Here is a 23,085-nt window from a genome sequence, read left to right as displayed (position 1 = left end):
GTAGCTGTTTTTGTAAAAGAAGAATCTACAAGAGAATATAAAATGTTTCACTCTCAAGCTTGATGTGCATGTTTACTTTAGATTCCAAGCTTGCTCTGTTTTTAGTCTAATAGAATTCTTGTCAGATGAGGACAACCTAAAATCATGAAAATTCAGGTGAATAACACCTTTTAGCACATTATGCTGAAAAATGTTCTTCTGTGCTGCTGCTTCTGCCAGTGGAGAGATTCCAGGTCACCAGAGAACAAGTGGTTTCAAGAGCTTTGATTATATTACAGGAAAGGATCAGACCAGAAATGAGGCCAGGCTGCTTAGGGAGAAAGGACAGGTGGAGTCAAATATTTGGTATCTCTGTAGTCAAGCTGCAGGCTGAGAAGCAAGGTGTTTTGGGAATGTGGTCTCAGAATACTAAATTGGTGAAAACTGGAAAAAAAAAAAAGAAAAAAAGATGAAAAGAGTTCAGAGGCACATGTTGTTGATAGATTCTTCATCTGAAATACTGACACTCTAAAATAAATAAATGCAGGTCAGACTATGTATTCTTAGAATTTACATCAAAGCTCAAATAAAATTTGTATTCAAGTCCCATTTTTACTATTGGTTTCAATGTATTTCAGATTCCTTTAATCTCTCTAAGCTATTATACATGATGTATTATGTTTTATGGCCTTGATCCTACAAAATGTTATAGTAAACTTCTCACAGGGCTAATGAGGAAGTTAGGGTACACATTCAGTAAGGATAATTTTAGATATTCTTTTTATTAGTGGTTTCTGAGAAGAAAACTTTAAAAATTTGAAAAATTCTTAAAAGGGCAATTGACCTGTCATGTTTAGCTAATGACATGATCTTAAATAATTCAGAAAACATAATGATTTCAATGTCAACAAGAAATATTTTACTTTTCAGAAAATGTAGTAAGGATTTTATCCTGAGGCATATCTCCAAGCTGAACAGCATTCAGAAGTGTTCCTCAAAAGTGCATTCAGCCTCTTTTTTGGAGAAATACTCTTTTACAGTAATCATGTCTATAATAAGCAGATTCCTAAATGGCATCTCTACTTACCAAATCTGAAAGGGGAATATGATTAGATCAGGTTATAGGAAGTGGTCTTCTGGTTAGAAGGCTTGTTCTAAAGAAAATGTACAATTACTCTTACTCTGAGACACAGGGGAAGGTAGAGGCAGATCTTCTCAGGTGATGTTCATGAAGTCATCAGACATATCCTTTTTTTTTTTTTTTTCCCAGTGTTACTGTTCTGATCAGATGGTTTTATTCACAAAACTTTGTTCAGTTATATCAGTTTCTGAAGAATATGTGAAGAGAAGACTTAGCCAGAAAAAAAAAAAAAAAAAAAAAAAAAAAATCTTGACTAAAGGAAGGGTTTATTAGGGTTATTTTTACTTCATGTTGTTAGAAATATAAGTTGTAGTGATGAAGTGAAAGCTGATTTTTCTGTAACTGTCCTACATTAGGCTGATATTTTTATTTATTTATTTATTTTTTTCCCAGTGATGAAGGCTGACTTTTGATAAGAACAATTTATTAGAAACCTCATTTTATTTTCATCAGAATACATTATAATATGTGAATATAAAATATGATGGTCATCTTCTCTACTTATTTAAAAGCTTTATCACGAGAAATCTTGTTTAATTTAACAACATATGGTGTAGATCTGTGCAAAGCAGCTTTAAATTGAGTCAGGTACGAGTATCAGGTATACAGTGCAGCATAGGCTGCAGAACTAGCCTAAGAAGCAGAGCAAATTAGCCCAGATTGGACTGTGTGCTGCTGTTGATAGACAGCTACCCTTACTGTCTCTCACTAGTTTAAAGCTAGGTTGGGTGAATGCAAACTCACCTGCAGTCTCTGCAGTGTAGGTGTTTCTGAAATATTAGTGCTCTGCAAGTAGTACTGGTGGCAAATTATGAGAAGTTGGCCAATTCACAAAGGGTAGGTGAATATCCAAGTGAACTAAAGTTTGCTAGACATCACATAGACTTGAACCTTGCGCTTGCTTCCTTTTCTTTCTGGTTACTTTTAGTATTGAGAGGAGCCTTTTTATCTTTGTAATTCATGCAGAGATGCAACAAAAATAACATGTTTTGATATGCTTATGCCAAGCGTTGAGTTTATTTGTATAGCTGTTTCAATGGCAGTTTTAGTTGATTTTTGTTCAGTGTATCCCATAGTACTTCAATCTTGATATATAGAACATGTAAAGTTCCATCAGAGACAAAGTGGTTCTTTGGACAGTTCATCTTTTTAATTTTTTTTTTTGTCCCAAAGATGGCATCTGAGTTTTATCTAAATCAGACTGTTTCTTGGCCCTCATTTTTCCCTAAACCCAGCGATGACAAAGAGCAATGGCTGCATAAATTGGATGTAAGAAGAACACTTAGGGTTTATCACAGAAGAATCAAAGATTTCATATCTTCTGACAGATTGTTTGTACTCTTAGGGGGTCTTAAGAGGGGTCAAATGGCTTCTAAGAGTTCCTTAGCTAGATGGTTAAGGGATTGTATTAGGGAGGCGTATGTAGTTAAGGGTAAAGAGGCTCCCAGGGTTTGTAAAGCTCATTACACTAGGACTATAGCTGCTTCTTGGGCGGAGAGGTCGAAGGCTTCCACATTGGAAATTTGCAAGGTGGCCACCTGGGCTTCTCTTCATACTTTTTCATTGCATTATCGCTTGGATGTAGTCTCTTCTGCGGATTCTGCTTTTGGTAGGAGGTTGCTTGTGAACCAAAAAAAGAACAGTGAAGAAAAGAAAGACATGTAGTTCACAGTTCTAGCTGGCAACAAGACAAGTTTCTTTGCAGTGTGCACAATGGAATCCTATGAAGACCAATTTAGGCGGTTGAAAATAGATGTTAGAGGGAAGTACTGCCTACCAGTGTTCTCTGATGGTAACCCCATGGCAGACAATAGCACCAAAGGAAACAGTGAACCAGAGTGAACTCTGTAGGGAGATGGATGTAGAGAGATTTTTTTAGGTGGTACGGATAGTTCTGAGTTCAGTTGGAGAGTTCTATATCTGACATCTTCTGGAATATATTCAGAATACTGGTTTTCCCAAATTGTTTTACATGGATGGAAAAAAAAATCTGTGAATAACATTTTCCACTCTAACTTTTTTTCAGTAGTCTCCATCTAGTCCTTCCAGATTTTATGTTGTGACTTTTCCTTATCAGAACTAAGTTTTGCATGTGATTTCAAATTATATTTTCATTATCTAAACTCAATTAAAATTAAAAAAGAAGTATAAGTACTCATTTAATCTCTTATCAGTGTAGTGTTTGATTTTTCTCTTAAATATAATGAGAAAAAAAAAAAAAATGAAAAAGTTCTCATGATAATAGAAATGATGATGGAACCCTGAACTTTAGTGTGGCATCTGGACAAGACTAACACTCTGTCTTTCTGAGGAAAAGTATCTGTATTTTTCTAACAGTTACAGAACTTTTGTTTTCATTGTTTCATATCCTTACTTCCTGTACTAGAAACAATAGGTTTCAGAAAATGGAAGGAGTAACCAACCATCTTCTGTTTTTTCTTGAAGAGACATTCAACCATTTCTTCTGCAGGTGTCTCATCATGCCTACTGTGATGAGATAGTCTAGTTCTTAATTTACATTCAGTTGAATTCCCTGAGATGTTCTGACCTACCTAGTACATGCAGCATCACAGGAGCTGTTCTCTTTGAAGGAACCTGGAACATTAAGCTGCAGTCAAAGGTTAAGCAGAAGATCTTGGTTTAGGATCATGCCAAATTGCATTCTCTTCCCATCTTTAAGGTAGATTTCTTTTCCCTCTGGCTTTTCAGAAACCTCTTGTTGAGACTTTTAAGAAATCAAAAACATCTAACGTACTTTCATCTCACTTTTCTTTTTTTTTTTTTTTTTTCATTCCAGTGAGAAAGGTGAACTTTGGACAGATCAGATAATGAGTACCAAGAAAAGCTTTTTCCAATGGAGCTCTTTGAAAACACTGTGGGCAAAGTTGTCAAGCCCTTAGGTTTACAAGCTTTGCCTCAGGGGACCTGGAAGACTTGCAAAGGTCTTTCCTTCACAGTATAAGAAGAAATCATTTACTCTATACCCTTTTCTGGAGAGTGTAATAAGAGGAGTGCAGAATCAAATTTGTGGGGTACATCCTCCTAATACACTTTGAAGTTATAAAGATTCAAAAAAAAAAAAAAAAGTGTGATTTTTGCTTTGCTTTTGAAGCAAAATGTTCAAGTAGCTTCTTTAAGAAATACATAATTATCAGCAGATCAATCTGAAGTGGAGATGGGATTTATGTCAGAAAGGATTTGATTTCAGGTGTACATTTTCAGTATATGTTTTATTACAGTTTGCTGAGTAAATATACTGAGTATAGAACAAAAAAAATAATAATTCCATTATTGAAGAATGGAAGTAGGAGGCTCTGTTATTGAAGAAAGGAGGTCGGAGGCTTTTTAATCTACTACATGTAAAATACGTTTTGTTTCTTCTCTGTATATGTATTTATTGGGGAATGGTATTTTCCTGTTATCGAAGACATATTGTTTCCAATACAGTTTCAATAAAAATTCTGGATGAGCCTACTGAATTCAACTAGCTGCTCTGGTGACACTTACTTACCTTATTTACAGTTCTTGAGCAGTCATAAAAAGTTTCCTCAAGGCTTACCTACTCTATGCTGATGTTAGATGAAATTACTCTGACAGTTCTTTAGAACCTAAATGTTACGGAAAAAAATAAAAATAAATAAATAAATAAATAAGGAAGCTTCAGAATTCTGTAAAAAAATAATTTACTAGAACTTTTTAAAGGAAAGGTATATGCATATATATATATGTATATGCATATGTATATATACATATATAAACAGTGCACAAAGTCTCACTGTCATAATCTTTACAAAAATATAACAATACTGAATTGGACAAAAAATGAAATATGTTGAAGGCAGTGAAAACATAGGCAACAATATTTGCTTTCAAGAGAAGACCTATCCCAGATGAATTTTAAGCATGAAAAGTTGGCTAAAAAAGTACTGATTTTAAGTAAAACATTTGATAAAATCTTATTTTGAATACCTGCTGTTAAAATGATTCTAACTGCCTGCCTGAGATACTACAGTAACACAGATTGTGAGCAATTTATCAAGTTCGTAGACTGTAAGTTTCAAGAAAGATACAGCAAGGATTTGTGGTTGATCCAGTCTTCTATAGCGACGAAGAACATCAGTTTTAAGCATGGAGATATAGAATATACCCTTGAGAGGGAGCAAGTATGGAAAAAAACCTGATTCTTCCTTCTACATCTTCTGCTCCTTTGTGACATTTGTATTGTGCTCTTTCTGCAGTTTCTCTTCTCTAACAGCAATATGAGTATGGCAACACATATTTATGTCTTTATGCAAAAATGGAATTTGAAGTTTGAAATTTTGGAGAAGAGAGGCCTCAAAGAATTTTTGTAGAAAATGGTAACTGTCTAGGTAGGAATGCTTCCTCCTACCTATTTTCCGAGTTCCTATCTGCAAAGGGAACTAATTTGGGCCGAGTAGCTTCACTACAGCAGCTTGCACTTACTATAGTACCATCCTCTTGGACAAAGCTGCACTTTTATTTCCCAGGGGAGTTTGCAAGATGGTCCGAAGAGAAGTGAAGTATCAGGACGGGAAGGGAGTAATTTTATATGTATCTCTGTAGAAACAGTTGTCCGGGGAAAGGCTGTGCTAGCATCTAAAGTGCCTAGGTTTTGGGGAGGTTGCAGCTAGTGTGCAGTGACTGATAAAAGGTGTGAGGGCATCCCTGCTGGCTGGAGGTTAAAATGAACTAGATGAAATATTTTATATATGTGTGAGCACACATGCACATGTGTATATATGTGTATATATGTATATACAAATAAAAGACAAGAGTGCTCAGGCTGCTAGTTAGAAAAGGAAGTGGGGAAGTCTAGTAACAGTCTATTGATTTAAAAAATGAAGGAACATTTAAAATGACTAATGCTAAGGGGAGGATCATTTGGCTCTCTGTCTCTGGTCCTTCTGATCTGGCAGATCCAAATCTGCCATCAGCTAAATACTTCTCTCAGCTTTGAGTTCTGGATAACTTTGGAGAGCAATTCTACAAATACAGAAGGATTTTAGGTTAAGTACTAATTTTTCTTTAAAGTGTTGATAAAAAATATTAATAACTGATCTAAAATTGTGCTCAGTGTTAGAATAGAAGATATAGCTATAAAAACAGATGAATTGCCAGGAAACGTAAGGAAAATTTCAGGTAGAAAGTACAGAATAAATATGAGTAAAAATATCCAGTCAGTTCTCTTTTTCATTCTGAAGTAAATTCTGAAGAAAGGTATAGGAAACTTCATCATAACATGCGTTAGAACAAATCAAAATAAGTACTGTATTTATGGTACTGTCTGTAACACCATACTTTGAATGATCAGAGGGCTAGGTTATCTGGCTAGTCTCTTCTCTTTTTATATTCTACCAATTTATCTTTCATTTTTCATAGCTCAAATCTGTTTTGTTTTGTTTTGTTTTCCTGACGTGTTTTGTATGAAAACAGTTCCTGGGAAAATAATAACAACAATAATAAAAAAATTGAAACTTTAGAATGCTGTATGGGCATATGAAGATTGGAATGTTCATTTTCAGAGGTTGAATTGTTTAGGAGAAAAGTAAAATCTACTCTAGGTAAATGAAATCCCATCCATTTCCACATACTGTATATTTGATAGAAGTAGGACCTCTTTAGACCCTGGATATGTATGCTACTAGTATCTTCAAGTGACTGAAGACATTTAAGTTTACGTGTAAGAGATAATATTTAGTAATACTTGACAGCACTCAATCATTTAAAACTTCTTGGATGGAATTTCAAATCAGTCATATTAAATTAAGAATATCTACACCTGTGTTGTTTGCCATCTTTATGCTAGAACATGGATTTTAAAAATATTAGGTTGTTTGGTTTTATTCTCCTATTCTTTTTGATACACTGATGGAAATAATGTCTACCCCAGATGTTTGCTTGTCCCTGTCAAACCAGGCAATATTTCCATTACTTGAAGTATTACTTGAAGTAATGAGTGAGCTTTGTACCAGCCCGTCTCAAGGAGCCTCACCTGTTCTTTTTCCATTATTTTATTTATAATAACTGTATTAATTAAATGTCTTTTTATTCTTACCATATTGGCATTTCCAAATAAGTAGAAACTATAAAAATATGGTAGTGTGCAATTCATTTAATTTATTGAACAGAAAATAGAAATTAACTTCTACACAGCTGTTCTAACATTATCTGTTCTCCCTAGGAATAGATGACTGTGCAATCAGTATAAAAATGAATTAATGACAAAAGAAACTGTATTTTACACATTATACGTGTGTATGTATAAAATATGAATACAATGGAATGTGGATTTCATCATGTTATATAAAAGGAGCTGTGTATAACCTGAATTTGACTTTATCATAACATTAGTATTCCACTACATCTTGTTGAGTGTTTTTTTTTTTTTATGCTTCATATTGATATATCAGAAGGTGTTGTAGGCTGCTGATTTTTCTACAGAATTAATCTTAACTTTGATCCCCTTTATCATACTGTGCAGGAGTTCTGAAGAAAGCTAGTGGGGAGCTTTTAATAGGAGAAACTAGAGCAAATGAAACCAGTGTGCTTCCTGAACAGTTACTTCAGGTAAAAGAGGTGAGTATGAAAAGAGTCTTGCACTTTGTGGGAGATTTTCTTTTGTCTGTGTCTCCAATGCCACCTGACACCATATTCATTATAAACACCTATTCTGAGAGTTTCATTATTTAGCTACTGCAATTAATTTGAGGTGCAAACTCTCTGCTAAGATGGAGTAAAATCTTAGGGCACTCATAAGGAATTGGTTAGTGTTGTTAAGGTTGAGCAATAATAGAATAGATTTAGCATTAGAAATATAAGATACTTCATAACCAAACAGTAAAAACATGCTAAAATATATTAGCTTTTATTCAATATTAAATATATTGTAAAATAAATAAGAATCTTTAAAAAAATCGTTCAAGTTCTAAGCATTCGATCATCATGCTTCCTGTAGAGATACATACATACAGATGATCAGTTTCTTTGATGTCAACAAACTACTGTGTAGAAAGCAGTGTTCTTTGTAGAAGGTACATACAAGATTAAGTTTTAGTAGTCGTTTACTACTAAACAAATTTTTACTGTTGATTTTATGGCACCTAAATGCTCTAGCAAGTCTGATGCTGTGCAGTGGTGGAATTTAATTTCCTAATGGCTGAGTTTTAATGCTGAAATGGCTTTTTGAAATGTACTTTTAAACGGTTTGTGGGACAGATGTTCCTGTATCTTATAGATTAAAAAGAACATTTTCTGAAGATTGAGCTGTCCTTGACCCAAAATCACAGGGAAAATAAATCAATAAATCAATAAATCAATAAATAAAAATGAAAATGAGATATTACAAAAAAGGGAATTACAGAAATGGGTATGTGGGTAGGCTGTCTCTGTGCTCTCTGGAGTTGAGTATTGGGGCTGGGGAAGGGGCATGGAAGGAGAAGACAGCTTCTAAATTGGAGTAAAGCTGGAAGTGCAAGCCCCTTTGGTTTGTAGCCTTTCATTGTCTTTCAGTTTAATTTTGTAACTACAGCTTGTTAGGAATACTTCTCTTTTCTCCTACAATGTTCTCATAATGGGGATCTTTACACTACATCTTACACCACTGAAATATTTCTCTTACAGTGCTGCAATTCTCAGTTGGTCACTTCTGGTAAGCATGAAGTCTGCTGAAAGTTACATGAACCATGCAAACCATGAACAGTGGAAAAGTAACTACATCCCACTGTGTCTTTTGTGCAACTGCAACACTTCAGATAACGTCAGAAGTCTCTGTCTAGAGAAGACAGGGAATGAATATAAACCAAAGTAAAATCCAGCTTTGGCTAAAAACTAGAGATCTCTATTTAAACATTTTGATCTCTGCTACATCCATCTCTAAAGAGTGAAATCCAGTGTGTCTGTGTTAAAACCACCTTCTCTAACTTCCTTATTATTAATATTCATAGTTAGTAGTGCCTGGTTATTACCTTGCAAAAAATAAAATAAAATAAAATAAAATAAAATAAAATAAAATAAAATAAAATAAAATAAAATAAAATAAAATAAAATAAAATAATAAAATAAAAATACTGAATTATCACATGGTATCTATTGCTGGATTACTTGTTAAACTATTAATTAAGGTTATAACTGTATTTGTGTTTGTTAAATGTGTATGAAAGATTATATATAATTTAAGGATGCATGACTTATAAAAAACAGTTGTGTTTAATCAAGGGGTTTTATATATTCATTTTCTTAAAACCTTGATGACAAATCTAATATTGTTTATTCACTTGTTCATTTTTGTTGAGTGCATATATTGCTTTTAATATGATTTCAAGGCTTGTGTTATTTCAATGTATTCATATTAATTTCAAATAATTATAGTGTCCTTTAATGTCATTTAGTTATGGATGTTTAAGTAAATTTCAGACAGTAACAAAAATAACATTCAATACTGAATTTGGGTTGATTTAATAAAACTATGTCTTTCAGCCTACTTTACTGAATTTTGGTTGGAGAAATGCGTTTAAAGACCTGTCTTCTTCTGTGGCTCACTGTATAACAATAGCAATTGAGGATTTTTCAACTAAAATTCTTCAACATGAGCAGAAAGAACAGTCTTCAGCTGCAGGCTATGCAATGAGTGTTGTAAACAACCAGCAAATGAGGGAGTCCTGCAGAGCAGTCCAACCGGAGGAGCAACCAAAACGAATTGCTAAGGCAGGTATCAAAAGATCTGAAGTTTGAGAAGACACAGAATGCCAAGGCTGTTTGCCATCTACACTTTGAAGTACTTACAGTACCATTAATATTCTATATCTTATATAAATGGAATTAAGAAGAAAGTGAGAAGCATTACAACATGAGGCTGAGCAGAGCTTTATACAATAGCCCGTAGTCTATACTTGAAAGAATTAACTTTTAAACTTTGCTGGCATTATTGTTTTCATCCAAAAAGTTCTAAAACATTCTGATTAGTGTCTGCTCTGTTACCAAGTTGTTCGATGGGAAAATGCTGAAAGCTTTGAAGCATAACTATGAAGGGATTTCCTGTATTTAAATCCTTAGACATGCCATTTAACTAATCAGCATAACCATAATGTGGCCACATAAGGGTTCTTTGAATTGACATAAAGGTCATTTATGACAATTAATTAAATAGTTTGTCTAAGGGAATATTTGCTTACAAGTTTTTGAATTTAGTGAGATTTGCAAATGTTCTAGAAAATTTGGAATGCTGTTACTATTTGCTTAAAGTAACACAAACTTTGGGGAAATATTTTTAGGGAGCTCGGTATGTGAACTTACTAACAGATGTCAAGTTTTCCTTCAAATTCAGTATTCAGAAATGTATATTTTTCAAAATAAATTAGTTTAGAAAATTACCTTATTTAACAAGGAATTAACCTTATGCCTTGAATCCGCATCTAATGAAGTCATAAACAAAATGAAGGCATGAGTAACATAATATGGTTTTAATTTTTTAATTTTCTCAATATAAAGCAAGAAGGAATGAAGTATTAATTCATTTACTGTAGATAAATGTTACTCCCCTGTACAACAGAATGAAATGTTTGTAAAGCTTATTCAATATATTTGTTTTGTGCCAATTTCATTATTCAAGAATCTGACCCTAGAGTGTATAAATTAAACAATGCTGTCAGAATACAAATAACTTGATGCCACATTTATTTCTCCCAGTTTTGTTCTGACATCATGGAAGAACTTGACACATTGCTTCCATTGGCTCTGGCATGCAGAGATGATTCTCTTCAGGAAATTAGAGCAAACTTTGTAGAGGCCTGCAGCAAAGTAGCAACAGCTGTCCTGGCAAGACTAGAGGAGAAAAGCAAAGACGTTCCCTCCAAGGCTCCTCTGCAAAACTTGTATGCTGCTCTTTCCACAGCGATCTACGTCTTTCAGCATTTTACGATGTATAGCAATTTAATGAGAGAAAACAGCAAAAAGTGAGTCCCTTTTACATGTAATAATTTAATTCAAATGCAAGTATGCAAGTAATATAGGACTTCACTCCATTTTAGTGACGCAGTATGACGATAGTTTTCCAAATCGCATTGCATTTTTTAGCACAAGCACTACATGGACTATTTATGGAAAGACCTGACTCAAAGCTCTCAAAGCTGTTGATAATCTGAAACAGCCATTACAAAACAAATTATTTATGTGTAAGGTTTGCATTTGATTTGCAGATCACGTTTTTTTTTTTTTTTTTTTTTTTTTTTTTTATGAAGCTTGAATAACTGGCATTTTCTAGAGAGCTGAAAGTACTTTGCTATCATATCAACAGAAGGCTACAGCCTTAATTTTCTTTTCTGGCCTTTGCAATAGCTGAATTTACTTACAATCAAATTTGGCACATAGCAGTCCAAGAGAACTTTATTAACAAACACTCCTGCAGTTTTTCCTTATATCATCTTTGTTCAGAAATGTGAACAATCTACATTTAGAATTTATTTTTCATTCTTGTATCTTGTTTCAATTTTTATTCAAAATTAGGAAAATTCAGAACAGTAAAATCTAAGACATTCTTTGACCTGGAAGGTAATATAATTACATTAGCTGTGCTTTTAGGATTATTTATTTATTTATTTATTTATTTATTATTATTATTTGGCTAGAAATATCTTTATTGCTCCGTGTGTTTTGGCCATATGTGATTTAAAATCGGAAACTAGACCTTTTGAGGGAAGCACCTGAACTACAACAATTATGATTCCTAAAGGGTTATATACACTGTGTAGCTACTTTCCCTCTGATGATTTTAACCCTCTGCTGCTTCATGAAGTGTGCCTTTATGAAGGGGAAGCCTGAGTTGAAATCTGGCTCAATCACTCTACATACATGCATTCTGAAATGTTTCCCCAGAATATCTACCTACTAGAAACAGACTGTTTGTTTTCTTTATCACATTTAATGTTGGTGTATTTGTGTGTCAACACAGAGTCTCCCAGTAACTGAATGACAAATGCACTCTTACCTCAGAAAATAGGTTAAAGTAATGTATTTCCAAGTGACTTGGTTAAATGAGAATTTATACAGGAGTGATATACTTAAAGAACTTGAGAAACAAAGACCAGATTTTTTCAAAAGTGAATGTTGGGTTCAGACTCCAGGAATGAAAGGAAATGAATGATTGATTCCTAATAATCAAAAGCATTTGCAGTACTGGGGATTGTTACCTCCTACTGCATGGCCTTTCAATCTTTGCGTCTTTGATCATTCTCTCTGAACAGACCCCTGTTCCTAGTGCCTGTCCAACAATATCAGGAATTCATCAACGTTCTCCAGTTTCAAGTTACGAACTACTGCGTCAGAGTTTGTGCTACAAGCATTTTGCAGGATGCTGAGAGCCACCATTGGGAAGACTACAAAGCTTTTTATGAGGTGTGAAGTTAAGTTTACTATTCCTACTTCTTACAAAATGTGTTTTACTGGTTGCCAGCTCTCTAACTAATTAGAAACATAAGATCAGCCTAATGTTACATAAAGATTGTTGGAATTAATTGTTTTGAAATATCTGGTTTTGCAGATATAGTGGAAATGGTATAAGAAAAAATAGTAATTTATAGGTGATATAAGTAATTAGGATAGAGATTTTATGTTGTTTGCTTAATAAAATACTGTGTGGCAGGTTCAGGATGCCTTATGGAACTCAGTAAAAAGGTCACTGTCATTTTAACTCTTCTTGCAGAAAGTGTGACATATAAAATTGCAAGACAGACTTTTTTTTTTTTTCCTGGAAATTTTTAATCTGATTAAATACTCTTTAATGCTTATTTTCAATTTTTTTTTTTTTTCCTTTTTTTGACCTTTTGTGAGTGAGGTATGTAACAAGGAAAGATGGTCAATATAGTTATCTTCAGCATTCAGCTATATATTTCTGAAATAACTGGTGGAATTTCACCTGCATTTTGCAGTTGTGGGTGTGCTCCTAAACTACAGTCCTAATGATTCTAAGAAAAAAACACTAAGGTCAAGTGAATATATTATTATAATTTACTGATTGATTTTCCTCTTACAAGCAGAAGATATTATTGATGTATACTACTTGAAATTTTTTCACATAATTTAAGGATGAAGTGGAAGTATAATAGCCGTGATCTCCTGAAGACAAAGTCCTGCCCTGCCTTATTTGATTTACTATATGAGAGAACTGGGAGAGTTTTGTTAAATGTTTTCTGTAGTTCTTACATGAGATAATGCGATATATGTATTTTACAGATATAACATGTAAAGCTGCTGAGTCAATGACAAAAGTCTGTAGTAGTGATTAAACAGGCCTTAATATAAGTAATGGCATCAAAATGACATTCCTTATAGATAAGGAAATAAACACTTTACTTCTGTTTGAATGTGAGCCTACGTATACTGGTTTGATAAGAAAGTAATATATTGAGTGACTTTTGGCAACTGATGTAGATCTGGTTTTAATTGGTTGTAGTTCCTATGGTGCCGTGTCCGTTTATTGCTGACCCAATAAACCCCACAGGACAGTTATTAACAATGGAGGAAACCTAATCATCACAAATAGCCATCTCAACAAAGAAAAGAGTATTAATTAGCTAAATTATTTTATCATTACTGATCAGAACTGACGTGTAGGAAGGGAGGAGGAAAGCTGGTGTTTTGGGTCTGTGTACTTGCAGGGCTTGAGGTCAGAAACATGTAACTTTATATCATTGCCCTGCTCTTTTTCCTGAAAGATCTCCTAAGAATGCCACCAGGAAGAATGATGCTGAGCGACTGTTGACTTCTGTGTTGGTCTTGTAGGCATTCTGAGCAGAACAGGATATCTTAAGACCTATTGTTTGTCACAGAAGCTTCTAGCTGTGAAAGATGCTCCTTCCAACATATAAATTCAGCAGAAAGCGTGAGGTTCTTCCTCTTAAGTCAGACTGGAGACACACTCATGCCCTTGTCCAAGGCAGTGGCTCATGGGCCTTGTTGCCTTCTCAGTGTATCCTTTGCTGTAAACAGCATCATGATCTTGTTACTTTAAGGGGAAGCTGCTCTTGGCTCTGTACTTCTGCTTTTCTCATGAGTAGTCTAGCTCTTGAATGCAGTTTAGCTCAGGACCCTCGTTACCTTTTCTTTTCTGTCCCACAGTTTTGAATATTACATTGGGACTATAAAAAAATCAGTCATCATTTGTAAATCCTGAATGCAATTTCATAAACGAAAAACAAACGAACAAACAAACATTTCTGAGTTCTCCACTAACACTTTTCCTTCTCACTGCATAAGTAGGGGAGAAGAAAGAGGAAGAAACCATTCTTCCCTCAGTCTTGTATAGCATGCTTATAAACAAACTAAATGGCTATCCTACATTTCAGCAACCACATGGGCTTGTTCCTTATTCTTCCTTTTCCCTGATAATATAGGGCATTCAAATGGTATTAAAGAATGTCATGGTCTTCCCTCCCATTCCCAACTGGTCATTAATGCTACAATGGCTAAAAAAACTGCTTGGCTTACCTGATTTGTAAATCATCCTGAAAGAAGAGAAAACCACTGAGAGAAAGACAAAGGGAAAGGAGGAAGGGGAGGCAGTGTCTGTGTTTGATTATAAAGAGCTGCAGTTTCCATATCCAATTCTGTATTTATTTGTACAACAGTAACATCTGAGGAGAAGAACATTGGTAGCAAATGGTTATTACAATCTATAAAACAAAGCATTATTTCTTTTCTATGTTGTTAAAATAAGAATGCTTTTTTAAATAGATTTGCACTTTTATAACCACTTCAGTACCAGATCATTTGTCCTCATTCTGACATGCACCTAGTCCATTAAGCAGTAACTGGAATTAAAAGCAAAGCCAAAAGAACTGTTATAATTAGAGACTAAACATGCAGATTCTAATCACTGTGAGGTGACAGTGATTTTATCATATATTTTTTAAAAAGTTAAGAAGTGATTTTTAAAGATATATATAGTGATTTTTTGGTAATGTGAGATCTGAACTAAGCATACAGCACTTAGTCTAAGCTGCCAGGGAATGAAACTCTCAGGGTTCAGTATCTCTTTGATGGAGTGCACTGAACACCCACTGTGCCACTGGGCCAGCTCTCCAGATTATATTTTGGAACGAAGCTTTTAGTGTAATAGACATCTGCTGTAGCTTTAGGAACTTATGTTTTCTAATAGACAAAGAATAAAGAATTGTCTGTTCAAAGATAATATTTGAACATGGTTTATGTAATAAAGCACAGCTGCTTGTTTCCTGATATATAAGCTAAATAAAAGCTCACATCTGTGAGCTTTATATGAAGTCTGCAAAAATAGCAGATGCTTACCAGTGGAATTGTCTAGAAATGACAGCAAACAGGTCAGAAAAGGGGAATGAAGCCCATTTAAATCTTCAGTGAAACTCTGTTGCTTCTGCAGTGGTGGTACAAAGTTATAAAAAAGTATTATTCAATTTACCACCTTCAATTAAATAAAGCAAAGAAAATTAAGTAATTCATGTTTATAGTTAAAAAATAAAACTAGCTGACATTCAATTACTTATTAAAAATAAATACCCTACATCATTAAGTTCAGTTAGAATTATAAATCATAAATCTGGTTGTTAGGTGTTCATGTTTTTTTGTAATTTTTTAGATTTAGTTTTATATGTCAAAGATATGATGAAAATGAATTAGTTTCCATTAGGGATTCAGATTAATTATTTTGTAGCTGCTATGTTTGTTCTGTACAAGTAGAAAAGTTTTTGCAATGTATGGGAAGTGTTAGTGTCTGTAAGATGAGGTTAGGCCTATTTTTTTTTTATTTTTTTTTTCTGGATAAATTCTGCCAGAATATATCTCAAAAGTAGTCTTGATATTATATCTAAGAAATCCACACTTACGTAAATGTATTATTAAGTTCTGAGTTATGCAAACTTATGAAGTTATGAGTAGAGTTATGAATTAAACTAGTACTTTCTTATAATGATGTTTTTAAAGATTGTTTCACATAAGAAAAATGAGAAGTTATTTTAATCTGACTTCTGTATGTTCAGATCCTTCTTTTGATCTATATTGATCCTATTTTACCTGTGTGCAAAAACATGTCTAGTGCTTAACTGTATGAAGTATCAGAAAGACTGGATTTGTTGGATCATGCTTGAACCTGTTCTAAAACTTCACTGGCTCTGCATGTGAAGAAAACTAGGCATATAATTTATCTTTGAAACTTGCCTGTATTACATTTTTCTTTTCTGTATTAGTGAAAATGGGAAAATTGGTAGTTTTGATGATTTTTCTTTCTTTTTATTTTTCTTCTTCTTTTTCCTCCCCTTTAATGAGATGTTAGAGATGCCTATGTCAATCAGAAATGTAATGAGTAGGGCAATGGTCATAAGTTAGGTACTCCAGTACTTTGTCATAATTTTCTGCTTTTTAATATAAATTAAACTTCAAATATGATGGCAGAGAAACATGGAATAATAACAACTTCCAACAATCTGCTTACACGGTGTATTTAAAAAGAAGCTAGATTATTTTCTTTAGGGAAAAATGTCTATCAAACTCTTAGAGTGTTTTAAAAATCATGTTTTGTTTTTTTTTCTATATCTGATAATGCAGAAATATTTTAAAAATCTTAAAATATTTCTCAGCTCCATTGGAATGTGGGAGGTGAAGGTTCAGGACTTTTTTGTTGTTGATTCAGCTTCATTCTAGTGCTATTTTCTGAATAGATCTTAGTTGAAATATTTGAATTTGAATTAAAATTTGTTCTTCATAAATATATTATGAATTGGCTACTATGATTTTGACTGTTTTATATTTTTCTCTGGTTTTGGAGTGGCTCTGCATAGATAATGAAATATTAATAGTAATTTTCCTTTCCAGAAAATATTTTGTTAAAATCAGTTGCCATTATCAGATGAAAATATATACATATACATTTTGTACCTCGTATTAATAATTTAATTGCTCATTGATTTTTGTTTGTTTTGTTTTGTTTTGTTTTGTTTTGTTTTGTTTTGTTTTGTTTAAACCCTGTTCTTACTGTGCCCTCACTATGCATAACCAAAAAGTTTGTCATCATGGTTATATTATGTCATAATTATGAATGTGGGGAAATACACAAGCTTAAGTAATTTAAGTAACTATTTTCTGTTGAGGATAAAGAAACTCGTGTATCAAATTCATATGGCTATTCTAGTGCCTATAGAATATGTTTTTAAATTGGACTTACGACACTACAGCTTTTTGAGAGTAGGTTAGTTAAGGATATAGAAGGGCAAATGCACATGCTTTAGTTTGATGGCAGAATTCTAGTTTTGTAACTGAAATGGAGCAAGTGGTTTTTTGCTAATAAAGATATTTCAAATCTTGTCAAGGACCATTTTTTGATCATCATGTGCTTGAAATTCTTCAGTTATTTCCTTTCAGGTTGAATTAATTAGACTCGCAGAAACTAAATTGACATTTTGGAAGGTGTTTTTCTATTATTTACTGTGTGGTGGTTTTGCTAGGGGGAAAGATGCTCGTTCTCTGTCCAGATGTGGCATTATTTCTGCTGTGCTCTTCATCATGACCTATGCACCATTCTACCTCCCAAGTTAGCCCAGGAGATTCTTATGGATGTGCTAGAGCAATCTTTGGCTGTGCTGTCCTCCAGATATATGCAGGCATGCCCCAGTTACAAGAGAACTCCACAAATCAGGTAACAGTTTTATATTTAACATACACTTTTTATGGGTAAAATACATGAACCTTTGTTTTCTGCTATACATTGCTTTAGTTCAAGTCAATTGTTAATATACATGAGGGGGTGGGAGGGAATATAAACACAACAAATATTTTCAGGGTCATTTTAATCCAATATATTTTGTATTGGTAGTTGTACTATATTATAATATTTGGTAGTTGTATACTGAAGAAGGCAGAATCAAAGAAATATTTATGAAATTGTGATATAAATTGCTTGACTTTTTGAAAGTTTCTTGATGAAGAGTGGATCGAGGAGTGGTGTTGCAACCAAAAAATGTGAAAAGAATTGGCATCCTAAGAAATCAAACCATTTATTCATGAAGAAAACTCCATGTGTTCTATTTTCTTCATACACCTTTTCAAGTGGAAGACCTACTGGGTCACATCAAAATATTTACCATTAAAGACAGCAGTACAGAAGGCTGTTCCTTCCCCTGTCATTTTAGGAAACAGGAAGTTGGAAGTTCTCCTTTTGGGATTCTTTTTCCCAGAGGCTCTTTTTAATAAATATTAAAACAGGTGTTTTGAGGTGGAAGTTCATCCTATCTATGTCCTTTCACTTTTTTTTGTTTGATTGAATAAATTGGTGTATTTGTCATCCTGCTCTTTGCTACTCTTTACTACATGAATATATGTTTCCATGTTAAAATGTTGAAAGTGATATACTCCATGGTAGCTTTGTAAGTGAAAAACTAAAGAGGTTGTCATTTGTAGGAGATGGAAAACATTCAGCAGAGATGTTCTATGTGATTAGTGAGCTACGCATTATGTGCTGCCTTCATAAGTTTTACTGTGTAGAGGAAAACAGTGTCATGGAAAGTTTAAGTAATTTGTACAAGCACATGTTCTTGATATAGCTGGGAAAACAAAACAAAACAAAACAAAACAAAACAAAACAAAACCTGTTATTCAGGGTATTCCAATGTTTACATGCTTTATTTCTGCCTTAATTCCAGTTCTAGGTCTTTCTTTATTTTCAGGTATAGAGAAAATAATTTCATGCAAATTTTGGGGGAAAATTTGTTGGAAAAAAATATCTCAGACATATAAGAATGTGTATTAACGCAGTATTCTTTAAATGTAGAAATAATCATTTGCTTCAAAATAATGAACAAAACTGTACTTTTTGCATTGTCTTTTTTGAAGATAAGTTGTTTTGCATAAGGTAATTCATGAATTTTTCACTAAATGAATTGAGTTATCCAGTTGTATGCAAATGAAAAAGCAATTTATAATGAATATTATTTAATACATTTTATCACTGGTTTTCTATCTATCTATATATATGTATATACACACACATATACACATATACTGTGCTTTGGGGGCTTATTTTCTCTCAATGGTTCTTGAGATGTTAGAAATCTATAATATTGCCAAATGCCACTTCACATCTGGTTTCATAGGTTTTTGAAAAATAAGAGGAATCTTTAAAATGTAGATGATCATATACATACCCATCGGCTTTTAGGCACTTAGGTGCTTCTTGAAGTTCTACTTCACGCCAGCCATATATTTTGTGTTATCCATCTATCTCTTACTATCTCTTGTATGTCAGCATCCTCTTGTGAAATTTTGTTGTTGTAGTTTGGGCTTTTGCTATTATTTAGGCCAATTACCCATGATACTCTGCTATTCAATATCAAAGTAACTGATTACTGACTCAGAAATATTCCACATCATAATGTGTTGCCTGGCAGTTGAAGTTCTGCAAACTGAAGATTTAGTTCACTTATTATTTTTTAACTCTAGTAGAATTTGAAAATAGTATATACAATCTAATGTTATCATAAGGAAAACTAAATTAAGTTTATTTGAATGTAGTGTAGAAATTAAGTTGTTCCCATCTAGTGGCGTTGTCCTTTTAAAGAGGACATTTTGGTATTTTGCTATTCTTCTGTTGACTAGTGTCAGTAATGGCTTTTCTGTGACAGAGCTGCATATTTGCACCATAATATCTTCAGAATTTCCACAGTAGGGACTGATGAAAAATGAAATTTCAAGCCAATGCTATAATTTAGGTATTTTTTGTTGTTAGAGGAGAAGTCTTTAATTAAAATTTACCACTATCCTAATGTTCTATGTAATAATATTTTCCCTTTTTCTTTCCTACAGAATAGATATTGCAGCACTTTTGATATCCACTGAGAACATGCTGTGGTCAGTTTGCAGTTCAGTACAGGAATTTCTGAATCCACGTGAAGATAGAGATCTCAAGATCTATAAAATACATACCCACTGCAATAATCTGCTTTCTGTGCTAGCTATTTTAACTTCACCACTGAAGAATTTGTATGAGTGAGTATGAAATAAACATTCAATATGAGATAAGATAGGTTATTGAACTTACATTGATGTATTCTCAAGATAAACAGTTGTGCTAAAATACAAATGCAATGCATGTTGTTGAAACAATTTGATAACCTTTGAATGTTTCTTGATTTGGTCTTTAACTCATCTTTATGATCTTGCTTAAAGATCAATCTACGGGAATTTTATTAGCTTTGGATTAACCTCTTCAAGGTAAACTAGAATGTTATTAGGAATGTTATTAGGATATTGGGAAGAACTTCTTTACTGAGAGGGTTGTTAGGCATTGGAATGGGCTGCCCAGGGAAGTGGTGGAGTCACCATCCCTGGAGGTCTTTAAAAGACATTTAGATGTTGAACTTAGTGATATGGTTTAGTGGAGGACTTGTTAGTGTTAGAGGTTGGACTCGATGACCTTGAGGTCTCTTCCAACCTAGACAATTCTGTGATTCATACTTACGCATCTAAGTTTCAGGATACTAAATTGGTTTTCTAAATATCAAAAACTTGACATGTACAGGATGTAGCATTTTTACAAAGTCCTCTGCAAATTGCAAGCAAAGCTGACAAATTTTGCTTAAGAAGAATATAAAAAATGTCATATTTTGTTCTATGTTAATAAAAATAACATTAAAACTGAAAAGCATTGTTAGAGAGATGATGCATGGTTTTTCTCTGAGTTAAAAGGAATACATTTTATGAACTGTGTATTCAGCGCTTTTGTTTTCAAAAGCCTATGAGACTATATCAAAACAGTTCTTTTATACTGCATGTTTCATTAGAACCAATATTTGTCAGGTAACCTAACCCACTAATTATATTTCAGATTACAAAGAAAAGACAGGTTTACCAGATTAGTTTCTCAAATAACTATATCCAACTGCTTTCATATACCAAATTTTATGATGAATTTATAGGTTCGTTAGTAACTATGTAGCTATACGTAGTTCATCACAGTAAGAATCTATCAATAACAAATTTAGAGGTTAGGAGTGATTTTAAGGGAATATTAATCCTTCATCAGTTGTCTTTAGAATTACAGCTGTATTATCAAAATTTCCATCTGTTATGTTCATTCTATACCTTGGAAAACTTCAGTAAAATTAACTGAAAGTGAAGTAAAGATTTTGCTATTAAATCTATCATGCTCTCTATTTGTACCACAAGATTTCCCTGCTGGGGTTAGTTTTAAATTAAACTTTAGACTGCTTAAGAAAGTTCTGTGTAATCATAAAAGTGCTGATGAGAGACCGTTGTGTTTCAGTAGTTTACTAATAATAGGACTGGCTAATTTCCAATTTACTAGAGATGTGGCATTGGCTGTTACTTCCAGGGAATTAGAATTACTCAAATATCTTTATTATGCAGTTCAAATGCAGCCAAAATAGTGGGGGTGCTGAAAAATTAATAATATACTTAATTTAAATGAACTCATTCTGGCAGATGGTTTCTCTTTCCTAATTCTCAGAACAGACCTTGTGCTTCCTGCTGTCACTTAGTGTATTTTCTGTATGAATAGTGTGCAAGATTCACCTGTGAATCTTGGGCCATCATCAGTTTTTAGCCCTCACTCTTTTTTGTTTAGTTTTTCTCCACCCTTGTCTGGCTTTTCTGAAGAGACTTCAGTATAGTCACAGAATGCTTGGGATGGAAGGGGCCTACTATGCTACGGAGTGGGATGCCTTAAGCTAAGTCATGTTAGTCAAAGCTCCATCCATCCTGGCCTTGAGCACTTCTAGTGAGACATAAAGATCAGGATCTAAACCGGGAGGACCCATTGACTCCCTTGGGAGTAGAGATGCCTTGCAAAGAGATCTTGACAAATTAGAGGTCTGGGCAACCACATAAAATTTAATAAGAACAAGGGGAGGATTCTGTACCTGGGATGGGGACAACCCTGGTTTTACATACAGACTAGGGATGAGAGGCTTTAGAGCAGCCCCACAGAACTGATCTAGGGGTTATGGTCAAAGGCAAGTTGAACATGAGTCAACCATGTGTCGTAGCAGCCCAAAGGGCCAATCAAATCCTGGTGTGTATCGGACACAGCATGGCTGAGTGAAGTGATTGTCCTGCTCTTCTCTGCACTGGTGTGGCCTCACCTCGAGTACTCTGTGCAGTTTTGGGTACTACAGTGTATGGACATAAAACTATTAGAGATTGTCCAAAGGATGGCTACAAAGATGGTGAAAGGTCTAGAAGGCAAGATGTATGAGTAGTGTCTGAAGTCACTTGCTTTTTTCAGCCTAGAGGAGCCTGAGGGGCTGCTTCATGTTGGACCACAGCTTCCTCACAAGGGAGAGTGGAGGGGTAGGCACCAATCTCTTCTCTCAGTGGTCATGATGCCAAGCCTGTCAGAGTCCAAGAAGAATTTGGAGAATGCTCTCAGAAATATGGTTTGATTTTGGGTTGTCTGGTGTAGAGCCAGTAGTTGGGCTTGATGATTCTTGTGGGTCCCTTCACACGCAGGATATTCTATGATTCTGTGATCTCAGTGCAAGGCCTTTACACCCTCAAGTGAGTTAACAGCTCCTCCTAATTTAGTGTCATCTGTAAACTTAGTTTGCCTATGAGTCTTGCATCCAGATCATTTATAAAAACATTGAACATTGAAGAGAACTGGCACCAAAATGGATCCCTGGGGAGCCCTACCAGTGACCAGCTGCCAGGCTGCTGTAACCCCATTGCTCTTTGAGCCCAACCTGTCAGCCAATTCTTCAATTATGTATTTGTCTAATTGTGCTGAACATTTTTGCAGAAGAATATGTGTGAGAGATGGTATTGAAAGCTTTGCTGAAATCCAAAAGATCACATCTATTCCCTTGGTCAACTAGCTGGGTAACTTTGTCGTTAAAGGAAATTAAGTTAGTTAAGCTCAATGGCACCTCTTGTGAACTGGTGTTGACTATCACCAATGTTTATTGTCTTTC

The 23,085-nt window shown here is 34.0% G+C and overlaps 1 protein-coding gene across 10 annotated transcripts in view; it reads left to right on the top strand.

Annotated features, from left to right (window-relative positions):
- Positions 1–23,085, top strand: part of KIAA0825 (KIAA0825 ortholog) — a 252,026-nt gene that overhangs the window by 77,148 nt on the left and 151,793 nt on the right. For all 10 annotated transcript variants that reach the window (XM_068667712.1, XM_068667714.1, XM_068667713.1 and 7 more), the window contains 6 exons: positions 7,623–7,717; positions 9,617–9,844; positions 10,826–11,091; positions 12,379–12,529; positions 17,608–17,798; positions 19,961–20,143. In XM_068667712.1, coding sequence (XP_068523813.1) covers positions 7,623–7,717; positions 9,617–9,844; positions 10,826–11,091; positions 12,379–12,529; positions 17,608–17,798; positions 19,961–20,143 — 1,114 coding nt within the window. The remainder of the gene's footprint in view (positions 1–7,622; positions 7,718–9,616; positions 9,845–10,825; positions 11,092–12,378; positions 12,530–17,607; positions 17,799–19,960; positions 20,144–23,085) is intronic.

The sequence above is a fragment of the Anas acuta genome, chromosome Z (genome assembly GCF_963932015.1).
Source record: "Anas acuta chromosome Z, bAnaAcu1.1, whole genome shotgun sequence".
Taxonomy (NCBI): domain Eukaryota; kingdom Metazoa; phylum Chordata; class Aves; order Anseriformes; family Anatidae; genus Anas; species Anas acuta.
The sequence above is the reverse complement of the archived record's forward strand: the minus strand, read 5'-3'. Positions and strand labels throughout refer to the sequence as shown.